At 47.3% G+C, this 11,673-nt stretch overlaps 1 protein-coding gene across 3 annotated transcripts; it reads right to left on the reverse strand.

Annotated features, from left to right (window-relative positions):
* Nucleotides 1-3,783: 3,783 nt before the first annotated feature.
* On the reverse strand, nucleotides 3,784-10,331 carry NYX (nyctalopin). 3 transcript variants are annotated; one of them, XM_086766366.1, is made up of 4 exons: nucleotides 10,178-10,331; nucleotides 9,946-9,996; nucleotides 9,529-9,636; nucleotides 3,784-6,557 (listed from the first exon to the last, which is right to left on the reverse strand). In XM_086766366.1, the coding sequence occupies exons 2-4, from the start codon at nucleotides 9,965-9,967 to the stop codon at nucleotides 5,161-5,163; spliced, it is 1,527 nt and encodes a 508-aa protein (XP_086622492.1). In that variant the 5' UTR covers nucleotides 9,968-9,996; nucleotides 10,178-10,331; the 3' UTR covers nucleotides 3,784-5,160. The 3 variants fall into 3 exon arrangements, with proteins under 3 accessions (XP_086622492.1, XP_086622482.1, XP_086622499.1); XM_086766356.1 differs by lacking the exon at nucleotides 10,178-10,331 and having other exon boundaries at nucleotides 9,946-10,160; XM_086766373.1 differs by lacking the exons at nucleotides 9,529-9,636; nucleotides 10,178-10,331.
* Between the last annotated feature and the right edge of the window lie 1,342 nt (nucleotides 10,332-11,673).

An 11,673-nucleotide genomic window follows, 5' to 3' on the forward strand; every position in this document is an offset into this window, starting at 1 on the left:
GTTGATTTGGTTCCTCTAGAATTTGTGACCACAAAAATTACCAGGGGAAAACTCAAAAAGTTTTTAAGAGCTAGCAGCCAGATATCGTAAAGGCAAGAATTCGCTAAAATACACAACAACCCACTTCAAAAATTGTGAATGAAGTTTCTGAGTCTCAGCTGGCTGGCATCTGCTGCCTTTCTAGCAGAAGTTATCTTTATTTACAGTGATTCTTCTCACTCTGGACTTTGTATTTCTTTCCAAAACTGAAAAACAATGCAAGATTCCACAAGATAAGAAAATAAATAGTAGCTACATTTCACAGGAAGTTAGTGGCAGTAGCTGTAAATTTAAAGTGAAAAAAAAAAATGGACATAAAGCCAATGTTCATGTTAAACACCAAGTATGACCCCCCCCCAGGAATGCAACACAGGGGCAGAATTCTGAGATCAAGAGACGATATCCAAAATCATGTAATTTCTTTTTTCTATTTACTTTGACCACTTCTGCTTCCTAATTTAACAGGTCGTAGGGCATAGAATACAGTTGCACCAGTGAAGAACACTGTGTAAACAGGTACCACATGTTAAAACAAATTGCCTTCTCCCAGGACTGCAGATTCTTCAGTCTGGGCACACCAGCTCTCCCAACAAACTTCAGTCAGGAGGTACATCCTAAGACCAGGCAATTCAGGAATATCCCTGCCCGCTTCTCCAAGTAAATGCCCTGTATCACCCTCCCAGATGGGGCTTTGATGAAAATATTCACAGTAAGTCAAAACAGATACCAGTTTGGCAGATGTTTTCAGTCATTTTCCACACCTTCCAGATTACAGGCAGGCAATGCACTGAAACCAATGCACCAACCAATCAGTCAAAAAAAAAAATTTGTTTGAAGGTTGTGCAGGGGTGCAGGGTCTGTGCAGGGCAATGATTTTGTAATCTGGGACCCTACTGAGAGGATATTGTGGGTGAGAGCTAGAACGGTATCCTCCCCCAAGCACAGAATCACATCAACTGAAGGACATCCACACAAACACCAACAAAACGCTCACCCCATCACTGCGAGGCCATTAGGGGTTTGCCCTCACCAGTGCATGGAGAGCAGGGCAGTACATGGAGGAAATGTGCACAACGGCATCGTGGTGCTTTTGTGCCCATGTGCCCCTGTGGCAGCAGCATCAGGGCACATGGCAGGTGGTATGGACCTGAGCAGTGATGAAGTACTCCTTGTACTCGTGATTTCTCTCTTTGGCTGCCCTCTTGCCCCAGGACGGTCTCCAGCACCACTGTACACTCCAAGAGCAGAACCTGCTTTCTGAGTACCTCAGCCCATGGCACGGTGACATGGACATCCCGAAGCCAGCGTAAATTGAGATTAGCATCTCAGCTGGACTTGACCTGCAGTGCTGTGACATCTTTGGAGGTATCTCAGCCATAAAATAGCGTTGATTTCTGAAGTGACTCTGAGCCGTGGCCTTGCGATGAACAGCAGCAGGTTTACCAGCTGAAGCACAGTTTTGCAGCAGGAATCCGGTCCAAGAAAATAAAAACGTCAAACTACTCATGCAAAAGGCAGATCCCTAATTTAACTTTTAACTTTGTTTTCTAATCAAGAGATTCAGAAAAAAAAAAAAAGAAAAAAATAGTTATGATTCGGCATCACCCACGGAATCAGTGAACCAAGCCCTTTGCTCAGACCTCAGCAACAAGTTCTAGTCTAACCCAAGCTTTGATAGTGCTGGAAGTCCTGCCAGAGCTTTTGAGCAGCCATACTTTGCTGTCTTTCCCAGAAGGCTGCTGCTCTTCCAAGCAAGCGCACGCTAAAGACAATGCCCAAGATGAGCAGAGCAAGTTACAAGGAGGGAGTGACACGGAGGAGAGGGGAGCAAAGTGAGAGCAATGCACAGACTCACGGGCTTTTCCTCATCGACTCAGAGCGCTCACGTGCCAGCTGCTCCGTACTGCTGGCAACACACATTGCTGATCCCTTGGCTCAGAGGGAAGAGCAGGATTTTGGAGGAGGAAAGCATGGAGGAGCACTGTCCTCGTTGCTCCAGGGAAGCTGAAAGACCACGTGCAGCAGGATGCCCACCATGTGCTTGCTGGCACCCAGAGCTGTCTTACAACAGCATGGGGAAGGCTTTCTGGGGCAAGCAGTTCGGGTATTTGACTACAAGAGACATTGAAATCAGTGATGCCCAAGGTCACTGGCCCCATTTTCACACAGTAAAATACGATATACAGTCCTCTTCTCTGTCACCTGACAGTGCAATCTCTGCTAAAACCTACATTTTAAGATGCTTCACATTCAGATCTGCCATTCTTGCAGACAAAACAGAAGCACTTCGAAGCACCAATTAACTTGAAAGCCATATTCAACAATTGCAAAGACGATCTTCAGCTTTAATGTACCTCAGCGCAGAAAATGAAAATGTGGGTTATAAAAACAATTCACTTATGAGGCAGCCGTACTTATAGGAAGTGAAATACAACCATTTGTGCCCCATGTCCTACCATCTGTGCCAAGCCTGTTGATAAACCTTCTCTGACAGGATGAATTGCTGCTCCTGTAAAGGCATCCTTAACATAATACTCCTCTACAGCATTGGGCTGGACTAGGTTTGAAAACCAGAGTTTTATAATACACAGATGACTTTAGCACTTAAGAGGATTAATGGATTCATAAATAGCCTGGAAATCCAAACTCATTGAATTTAGTTCATGGAACAGGTCAAATAGGCATTTATCAAACCATCTGGCATCTTTCTTCCCTGGGGAAAAAAACTGCAGTTGAGCTACAGACAGCTGTGGAGCCATCGCAACCGGGAGGGCTTGGTTTTCCCTGGAAATCTTTCCTCTGGAAATCTCTGGTGCTAATTAGAAAGCAGCAAATCTTTTTGAATAGAGTGCTGCGGACCAAAGCAGGCCGCCCCAAGGCCTGTGCCTCAAAACCACCTTTTTAGCAGCAAAGTGTGCAGGCAAAAAAAAGCAGCTTCCATGTTTCACGCAGCAGCTGCTCCGGTAATCCAGGAGTGCGCAGTCATTTTGCACATGAGCTGATGCTGGCTTTCTCCGGAGCTGCTTCCTTACGGGCTGTGGGACCGGCCGTGGGGTTGTTCACAGACGTGCTAAGGGCATTCACTCTCACTCACGGCTGGCCTGGCCCGGCCAGTGTGAACAGACCTGACCCAAGGCACCTTTGCTGAAGCGTTGAGCCCTTTTTGGAAAAGTTTATTTCTTTCCCCAGCTCTCCCAGACAATCACAGATGTAAGAGGGCACAAGAGATGCTAGGAAAAGACCTTCATGCATGAATTTGTACGTTACCCACCATTTTTCAGCTGTTCTATGCCCAAAGTCCGTCTTCAGCGGGCCTGTCCTTTGCGTATGTTTTGGGGCACTCGCTGTGTGACTGGGGGAAGGGGCAGAGGTGAGGACAGCTACTCTCAACTGGTTTTAGCCAATGTGTTGCCCATACTGAACCACACCTTAGCAAAGTGTGAGCCGAAGTGGCTTCCACCCTGCTGCTCCGGCATCCATGGGGACTAAAACCAGGGCAGGGGTAGAGTTCACATCCGTGTTGAATTGTTCATGAAAAGGCAACGGTTAGGAAAAAGAAAAGAAAAAAAAGAAATTTAGAAAATGTTTGAAAATTTTTTTAATTAATTTCCATTTTTATTCCCATTTCATGACATTTTAGCAGGAATAAAGGATTGTGTATGTTGTGTCATTGCATATGAACACATACATCATAGTATGATAAGCCATGTATAATGATTTAATATAGTTAAAATATCACAGAAGTGTATTTCTATATAGTCATTTATTTTTGAAAGCATTGCTACTTAACACAAATGTAAGTATGGTCATGTTCTGAGTTAAAGTGCCTCTTCTTTATGCTGCAATACATAGCTTGCCATTTGCTCTAGACCATACAAAGGACATTCACGTGCACCCATTTGAGTAGCCTACAAAAAAAAAAAAAACATAACAGAGTAATGCAAAGATCTCAAAAAAAAAAGTATGGGTTCTGAGCAGTTAATTTATTTTTGTGAGCAAAAGATCAAATTATTTTATTAATGTGCTCTAATACATAAAACATGATCATTCTTTCTGGTCATATTAGCAGCTTTCATTGAAGATTTCAAAGATAAAACATGGAAGATGCCATATAAAAGAAAATGACGGCATAGTTGGTTAGTACGGCATTATATGACACACTATGTAATACACATTAGTGGTGGAAATACAAAGTATTTAGTAGGTCCTGGTTGCATTTGTCACCACCATGTTCTGCCTCTGCCATCATGCCATGAAATAATCTACCAATAAAACCAATATATTCCTTGAAACAATATATTCATTGAAAAATAAAAACATATTGAAATGATGTTAATAAGTAATCTGTTAAGCTGAAATAGTTTTGCCTCAGATAATAATATTTTGATGAACATGGGTCCATCTGGTTCTCCTGCACCTGTGCCAGGATAGCAGGGGGAGAAAGGATCAAAATCCTGTCTGTAGTCATGGCCAAAAACACTATGCCCATCCCAGACCCTCCTGGGGCAGGCACCCTCCCCAAATGCTGTCCTCCTGTTGATAAGGGCTGGTGCTGCATCCCTGGATGCTGCCCAGGACAGCCCTGCTCCCCCCACACAGGCTGGTGGAAATCAGGAATAGCTGGCCAGCGTTTAGCGGCACCCACCATAGGTGTGGGTGTCTGTCAGGATACAAAGAGGGGGTCCAGTTTTGCTGCCTCGTCTTGCTCTCATAAAGTCAATGGTTGGGTCAACTGAAGTTGGCCCAATGGAATAAACAAGCACCTCATCACCATCCGTACAGACTCCTCTTCCCCTCCCTCTCAGCAGGGGACATTGCATGTCTCAAAGTGGAACTCAACCTTACTGCCGTTCTTTCATTGCCCATCTTCCACACAGCTCTGTGAGTGTCTGGGAGGCTCTGAGACCCCACAGGGCAGGTTTCTCACCCGGAGTGGGACCCAACCTTGGACTAGATCTCACCAGATCCGAGGGGAATCTGGAGCCAGAGCCACCAACCTGCCCAGGAGAGTTTGGAGCCAAATATGTATCAGAGGCCCATGATACAAACTTTTCCCTAATGACTAGGTAGGTACGGGGACTAAATGCTTAAGCAGGACCCATATTCCAGGTAGCCCTTGGACTATTTGATCTGCAAAACAACCACTGTAAAAAGTGCTGGGAGGTAAAAAAAGGAGCTGGCTTCAATACTGTCTTCCCCCACCCCAGAAGAAACCCCATCAGTCAGTCCACCCAGCTGTGTGGTGTTAACGAAGACTTCTGTGGTGTTTGCCACCTCTTCGGGAAGGCCCATCTGGAGCAAGAGTTTAGAGATAAGGCTGTTGAACTTGCTCTCCGTGGTAGACCAAGGCTCTTCAGTTGGGGTCAGGCCTTCAGCCGTGACATTTAGCTCCACTGGGTCAAGACAGTAACCTTCTGGTGATCTCTCATAGAACACATCCATCAAGTCAATCCCAGCTACTGAGGAGGGGGACGCACAGGGAATATCCCTGACAAGCCTGTAATTCTCCATCCACTCCTTCAGCCACTCAATGCGGCAGTCGCACTCCCATGGATTGCGGAAGAGGTACAGCCGCCCCAGGAAGTACACCGGCTGGAAGACAGAAAACGGCAAGGTCGTCAGGTTGTTGCTGTTCAAGTGCAATGCGACCAGGCTGGTGAGGTTTTCAAAAGCTCCCTCCTCAATGTAGTTGATCCTGTTGCGGTCCAGGTAGAGGACTTCCAACTCCCCTAGGTCTCTGAACCAGGTGTTGGAAATGTTCCTGAGGAAATTGCCCCCCAGGTTGAGCATCTTCAGGCACCTCAGGCCATCGAAGGAGTTTTCTGGAAGCTCGCTGATCAAATTGTCATTCAGGTATAGGTACTCCATCTTCTGGCAGCCCTGAAAAGCTCGCTCATGAACGACATTTATTCTGTTGTCCTGCAGATTCAGGTATTTCAGCTTAGTCAGGCCCTGCAGGGAGTTATAGGCTACCGCTTCAATCCTGTTTCTCTCCAGGTAAACGTGGGTCAAGTTCTCCATGCCCCTGATAGCACCTGGGATCCTCCGGAAGTTGTTCTGGAAGCAGAAGAGCTCCTGCAGAGCAGGCAGCTCAATGAAGATCCTGTCTGGGATGTTGAAAAGGTTGCAGTCTGCCAGGTCCAGCTTGACCAGCCGTCTGAGAGCAGTGAAAGTCCGTGTGTGGAGATAGCGAATGTACTCATTGTGGGCCATCTTCAGCTCAGTCAGGCTGGGCAACCCCTTGAAAGCCCCCGGAGTGATGAAGGAAATATTGTTGTGGTTCAGCGACAGGGATTTGAGGGAAGGCAAGGTCCCAAAGGCCCTCTCAGAGAGGAACTTGATGCTGTTTTTGTCTAGGTTGATAGAGGAGGCTTCACAAGGAAACTCACTAGGGATCTGCCCCAGACCGGCACGATCGCAGAGGACGGAGCAGCTCCGCTCCTGGGTGCACACGCAGTTGGCAGGGCAGGACCGCACACAGGCCCACACCGCGTGGACATGGGGGACCCAAAGGATCACTGTCAGAGAGGAACACATCGTCCCCACAGAGGCATGGGAGGAGAGAATCAGGATGTGTTATTAGCAAATATATTAATCACAACAGGAAAAATTACACTGTCTTTGCCTCCCTTCCAGCCAGGCTAATTGCCACCCGCTAACCCGCTACCTATATGCCGGTTCTGACCAAGGAGCCCTCATTAAAGATTCCTAAAAAATCTTCTTCTGGGGTGTGTGTGTGTGTGTGTGTGTGTGTGTGTGTGTGTGTGTGTGTGTGTGTGTGTGTGTGTGTGTAAAAACCATCATGTGGAACATCATCTCTGATTAATTTCTGTCCCCAAGAGGGAGAATCACCTAGACAGAAGTATTTCTCAGTATCTCTGTGACTGATCTCTCTGCAAGCTGATGTGGACATGGATTGGCCAGGAGGCAGCCAGAGATACTGCTTTGAAGGCCAGCAGCTGTGGATGGGTTGCAGTGTTTCTGGGTGGGGAAGAGGGGATGGCAGCATACGGTAGTCCAGCAGCAGGCAGGGGACATCACTTATTTACCTGGGACACATTAAATTCGTGCTTTTTGCTTCTTTCTTTTCTTTGTTCATTCAACCTAATGTGTCTCCACCAGAGCCTTGAGCTGTCAGCTGCTGAGGCTGGAGTACGGTGTTTAAAAACACATTCCCACTGTGTTTCGGTAGAAAACCATGAGGAAAAAAAAATCAAGGGATATTGGTCAACTGCTTTTTTCATTATTTCACCATAGATAAGACACTCTGCACCTCCAGCACAGTTTTACTCTTTTGCCACTTCTCAAGGCAGTTGCAATAACGGTGGGAGCAGCTGCTTTGTTTTTATATCAGCCTGATATGGGAGGTGTGTGGTTACTGCGATTTCTTTTCAAGTTAAGGCCACTGAGGTGGATGTACAATGAGGAAGAGAAGGTAAAAGCTCTTGGGAGAAGAAGGAAGGGAACAGGAGACATCAGTCTCCATGGATAGGCATTTTTGTAGGGAAAAAAGATCCAGTCAACCAGACATCTGTGAAATAAACTCATCAGAGAGGAAGAACTGAAGGCAGAGCTCATTTTGTAACTGCTCTTACAGGCACAAGCTACTTGCTCCTCAGCAACACGAGCAGCCACACCAGCAAACTCTCCATGTAGTCACTAGCAGGAAACGGTGGTATTGCTCCCAACCAGTTTTTCTGATGCCGTTTGTTGGCTCCCACACAAGCACAAGCCTTTTATGTTTTTTTCAGCAAGGCATGAGATGCCCCCTTTACCAAGAGCCACCTTTATTGCAGCATTGCTGAGGTCACGTCGCCGCTGCTGCCTGCCTGGCAGCCCCAAGGGCTGAGAGACAAGGAAGAGACTTTCCCCCGCGCTCCTGCTGACCCTCTGGAGAGGGAAGCTCCCAGCAGCTGGGCTGCCTCTCCCCACCAGTTTGCAGCACAGCGATTGCCCAGTACAGCTGTATTCCTGATGGATATTTTTATTAAGACAGACTTGTGAGGTGATATGCCAGGAAGCATCAGCTTCAAAAAAAAGCATCGAGCTTTTATTTTTGCGGCCCTTGAGGGTTTAACGTGCAGACCAAACTACAGTTCCAGCTGCAATCGCTGTGCCCTTTCCCCATCCTTTTTAAAGGCCACATGCACGGCCCTGTATCTATGAGTTGCGCTGCCTGCGGCTTCTTCAAGCAAGAACCTCGCAAACGCATTTGCTGGGCTGGTCCCCGTTCACAGGACATCAACCCAGGAGCTGCTCAGCCTGCTTCTGTCCAAACCAGCCCAGTTATTGCAGGTAGAAGAGGGATTTAGGTATGTGGAGGGAACATCCCTGAAGGACTTTACCTGTGGCCTCTTTATCAAAATTCAGGTCCCATCAAGCTTGGCCACACTATTGTGACCAAAGAATTTGCAAAACAGCATCAATTCAAGGATAAATGACAGTGAAGGACTCTGAGAAGCGGGAAGGATTTTAAATAGGTTGTCGTTTTGTCTGTTTGTATGCTCTTCTCCTTTTCCCCCAAGCCCTTATCCAACAGTCACAGCTGAAGGAAAGTCCCCTTCAGCCAGGACTGAACAGGTGAGGAGCCCAAGGACAAGAGAGGGGACACGGCGCTGGCCTCAGGTCGCTCTTCCTTTGCTCAGGCTGCCCAGGGGCTGCCTCGTTTGCTACCCATTGCACCAGCCCATGTTGCTGCTTGCTAACAGGGGCGTATGTTGTTTCTTCTGTTACACAGTTACATAAACTGAGGGCCAGACGGATCCAGGATTTGCCCGTTCCCAAATGTCGGACCACGGGTGGCTGTCTGGGAATCATGGATGGAAGTGCCGCTGCTGGAAGGGGAGCCTTGCGTGGGCTCAGGGTGACATCCAGAGGGGCACATGTGCATAGGCTGTCCTGTGTGTGAGACTGTCCCACGCAAGGTCAGTGTTCAGCCACAGCTGCCCCAAGCCCAGTTCCATCTCTGGCCTTCAGGGCCAACCTCTCCTGGCCGCTGCGTACACTGTGTGCAGCGCAGGAATTAGCATGCTGATAACCAAACCCCCTCCCTCCCCTCCCTGCTGGATCTCTAATCACTTGCTAAAGGAAATGTCTGTACCCAAGCCATATCCAGCCTGGTCTCCTTATACACAAGGCTGGGGTTTTTTAGTGCCAAATCTGGATGTTCTGCTAGCGGCATTTCACAGCACACCTCTAAGATCTCTCTTTACAAGTGGATCTCTCTGCATTGTGCCATGCACGGAAAGCAAACACTTGAGGACCATCCAACTAGAAAAAAATCCCCTGGCAGTAGGAGCTCCAAGGAGCCCCTCAGCAGGCAATCCTTGTGGCAATTCCCCCTCTTTCTCTTTCAAAGGAAGTCGGAAAAAATCCTCCATCTGAACCCCCCCCCAAATCCCCAGGAGGGCTGCTGCACACAGTACAGGAGATCAGATCTCCGCTGTTGGCCAGGTCTCCTCTGACCAATATAGCATGAATAATTCTCACCTCTCCTTCCTGACTCCTTCACCTCTCCCAAAAAGGTTGTTCTTTGCTTTTTACACCGTGGCAGCAGACAGGGCAGCAGCTGGAAGGTGCTCATTGACACAGAGTGTGCTTAAATGAGATGCGTGTTTAAGAGAAAGGGTGAAATATGGCAGTAAGGTCAAAAATATTAGTGAGATTGAGGAATAAATAAAATTCCACCCAGGCCTGATCTCTTTTGCTCTTTTAAATACTACAATAATTCAGTATTTGAAAGGGAGAGACCAAAAAAAATGTTTGCAGAGTTTCGGAAGGGTAAAGAGACAACAATGGCAATAATTGAGTATTTAACCTCCATCTTTCCAAACTATCTGTCTAATCCACTACTGGGTAATGCAGAATAAGAGCATACTCACCATTTAAAATGACGGCAAACATTACCTTGATTATTCACTAGTGGCATTTCAGGTCTGGTAAGCAAACTTGAGGGATCTAAAAGCACACAGGAAGAGCAGAGACAGGTTTCATCCTCTGTCATTTCCCTGCATCGTTTTCCCACAATAAGGCCTAGGTTTGGAAAGGAAGATGAAGGAAAAAGCTCCTCTCCCACATGCTTTCAAAGCGAAGAAGTCCCCAGCACCTTCCTGGTGGGTATCTTTCTTCGACCACTGACCTTCTCAGGGAATCCTGCAGCTTTGTGCTCCTCCTTTTCACGAGCTCATCCACATCCTTCCCACCGGCTGTGTCAAGGGCAGGTTCCTATCGTCTGAGGTAGGAAAAGATCGCCAACAGTGAGAGACCGGCCATCTCACCAGGTAGGTGCTGGTATAGAGGAGTGCAACCAGCTCAGCACCAGTCGAAACTAAAATTCCCAACGGAAATCATCTAGATGCATTGCTTACCTAGCTGGGCAGTGGCTGTGTCGTCCCTGCTGCTCATGAGGCTGCCATTAGCCATACGAGTCAGTCTCCGAAAAGTTGGCATTTTTTTCTCGCAAGCTATCATTTAATGGCAGGAAAATCCTCTGTATCAGAGGAGGATTAGCGGAGATGGAGGAATGTGTCTGTCCTCTAAAGCTCCCAGAGCAAAACAGGGATTGCAGACAAACCAAACTGATGCTTTCTCCCCTCTGCCAACCTATTCTCCCCCCACCATTAAAAAAAAAAATACAAACAAACCACAACACAGTCCAGAATTGGACGGCTGCCATCCAAACAGCATTGCTGAAAGTCATTACTCCAATCTCCATTATGTAATGGCAGAGGAGGTGGGAGTGGAGGGTGCAGCCTAAATGGGATTGTATTTGGGGGCAAGCATAGGCTTATGGTTTCTGTTTGTTGAGCTCTGCAAACTGACACAGCTTGGGACTCTCTTCCTTCAGTGCACACCTTCCCAGCCCCAGCGTGGCTCAGAGGCTGCTAACGGGATGCTGGTGTGTTTTGCTTTGCTGGAAATTGCTCCTGAAGGACCAGGAGATGCCAACAGCCCTGGGAGAAAGGTCAGCAAACACAGGAGCTTGCAGGGTGTAGACGGCCTTGGTGACAGTGAACTCTGCCCTGTCTAAGAGCGTGTTTTGCTTGTGGTGCTGTAGCTGGTGTGCAGAAATCCTAAGGACAGGTTCTGTATGTGGTGATGTTTTAGCATTCAGGATGTGAGCTGGTTTTTAAAGCCTTTTCTGACAGAATGATGATGGTTTCTTTGGAGAGTGGGGGCTGAATAAGTGAGTTATCTCAGCCTCCGGTGCCTTAGGTAATTGCGTTCACCGTGTCAAAGGGAAAAATAGCTCTACTCTTTATTTCTAAGTGAATTATTCTGCTTTTTTTTTTTTTTTCCAGGAAATGGAATACCTGATGAATTTATGCTTGATACAGCAGGAAAGATTCAGCTGGGAACCAGCCTGCTGCTGCTCAGCTCTTCCTGCAAATCAAAGTGCCAGGCTACATCGTGTTTATTTTGTTTTGTCTTTCCTTCAGTCTTATGGCATCTGGGGGTGAGCCATATAGCACTGATTTTACCTGAAGGATACCTTTCCCCAACACGCCGTTGTGCCAATGACCCAGCCTTGCACTTCTGCGCTTTGCACTGTGCTGCTTTGCACAGCAGAGGAAAGAGATTGGCAAAGCCACACACAGGGGTGTTGCAGCCTCCACCATGGAGATGAAGCTGCCG

The sequence above is a fragment of the Chlamydotis macqueenii genome, chromosome 1 (genome assembly GCF_036417535.1).
Source record: "Chlamydotis macqueenii isolate bChlMac1 chromosome 1, bChlMac1.mat, whole genome shotgun sequence".
In the NCBI taxonomy this organism is placed as follows: Eukaryota; Metazoa; Chordata; class Aves; order Otidiformes; family Otididae; genus Chlamydotis; species Chlamydotis macqueenii.

Coding starts and splice junctions, on each gene's coding strand:
- NYX (XM_086766356.1), bottom strand. CDS start 10,042: ATGACAGAGGATGAAACCTGTCTCTGCTCTTCCTGTGTGCTTTTAGAT. Junction 9,637..9,945: donor GCCACTAGTGAATAATCAAG/GTAATGTTTGCC, acceptor ATCTCATTTAAG/CACACTCTGTGTCAATGAGC. Junction 6,558..9,528: donor GAAGGAGTCAGGAAGGAGAG/GTGAGAATTATT, acceptor CCTCTCTGACAG/TGATCCTTTGGGTCCCCCAT.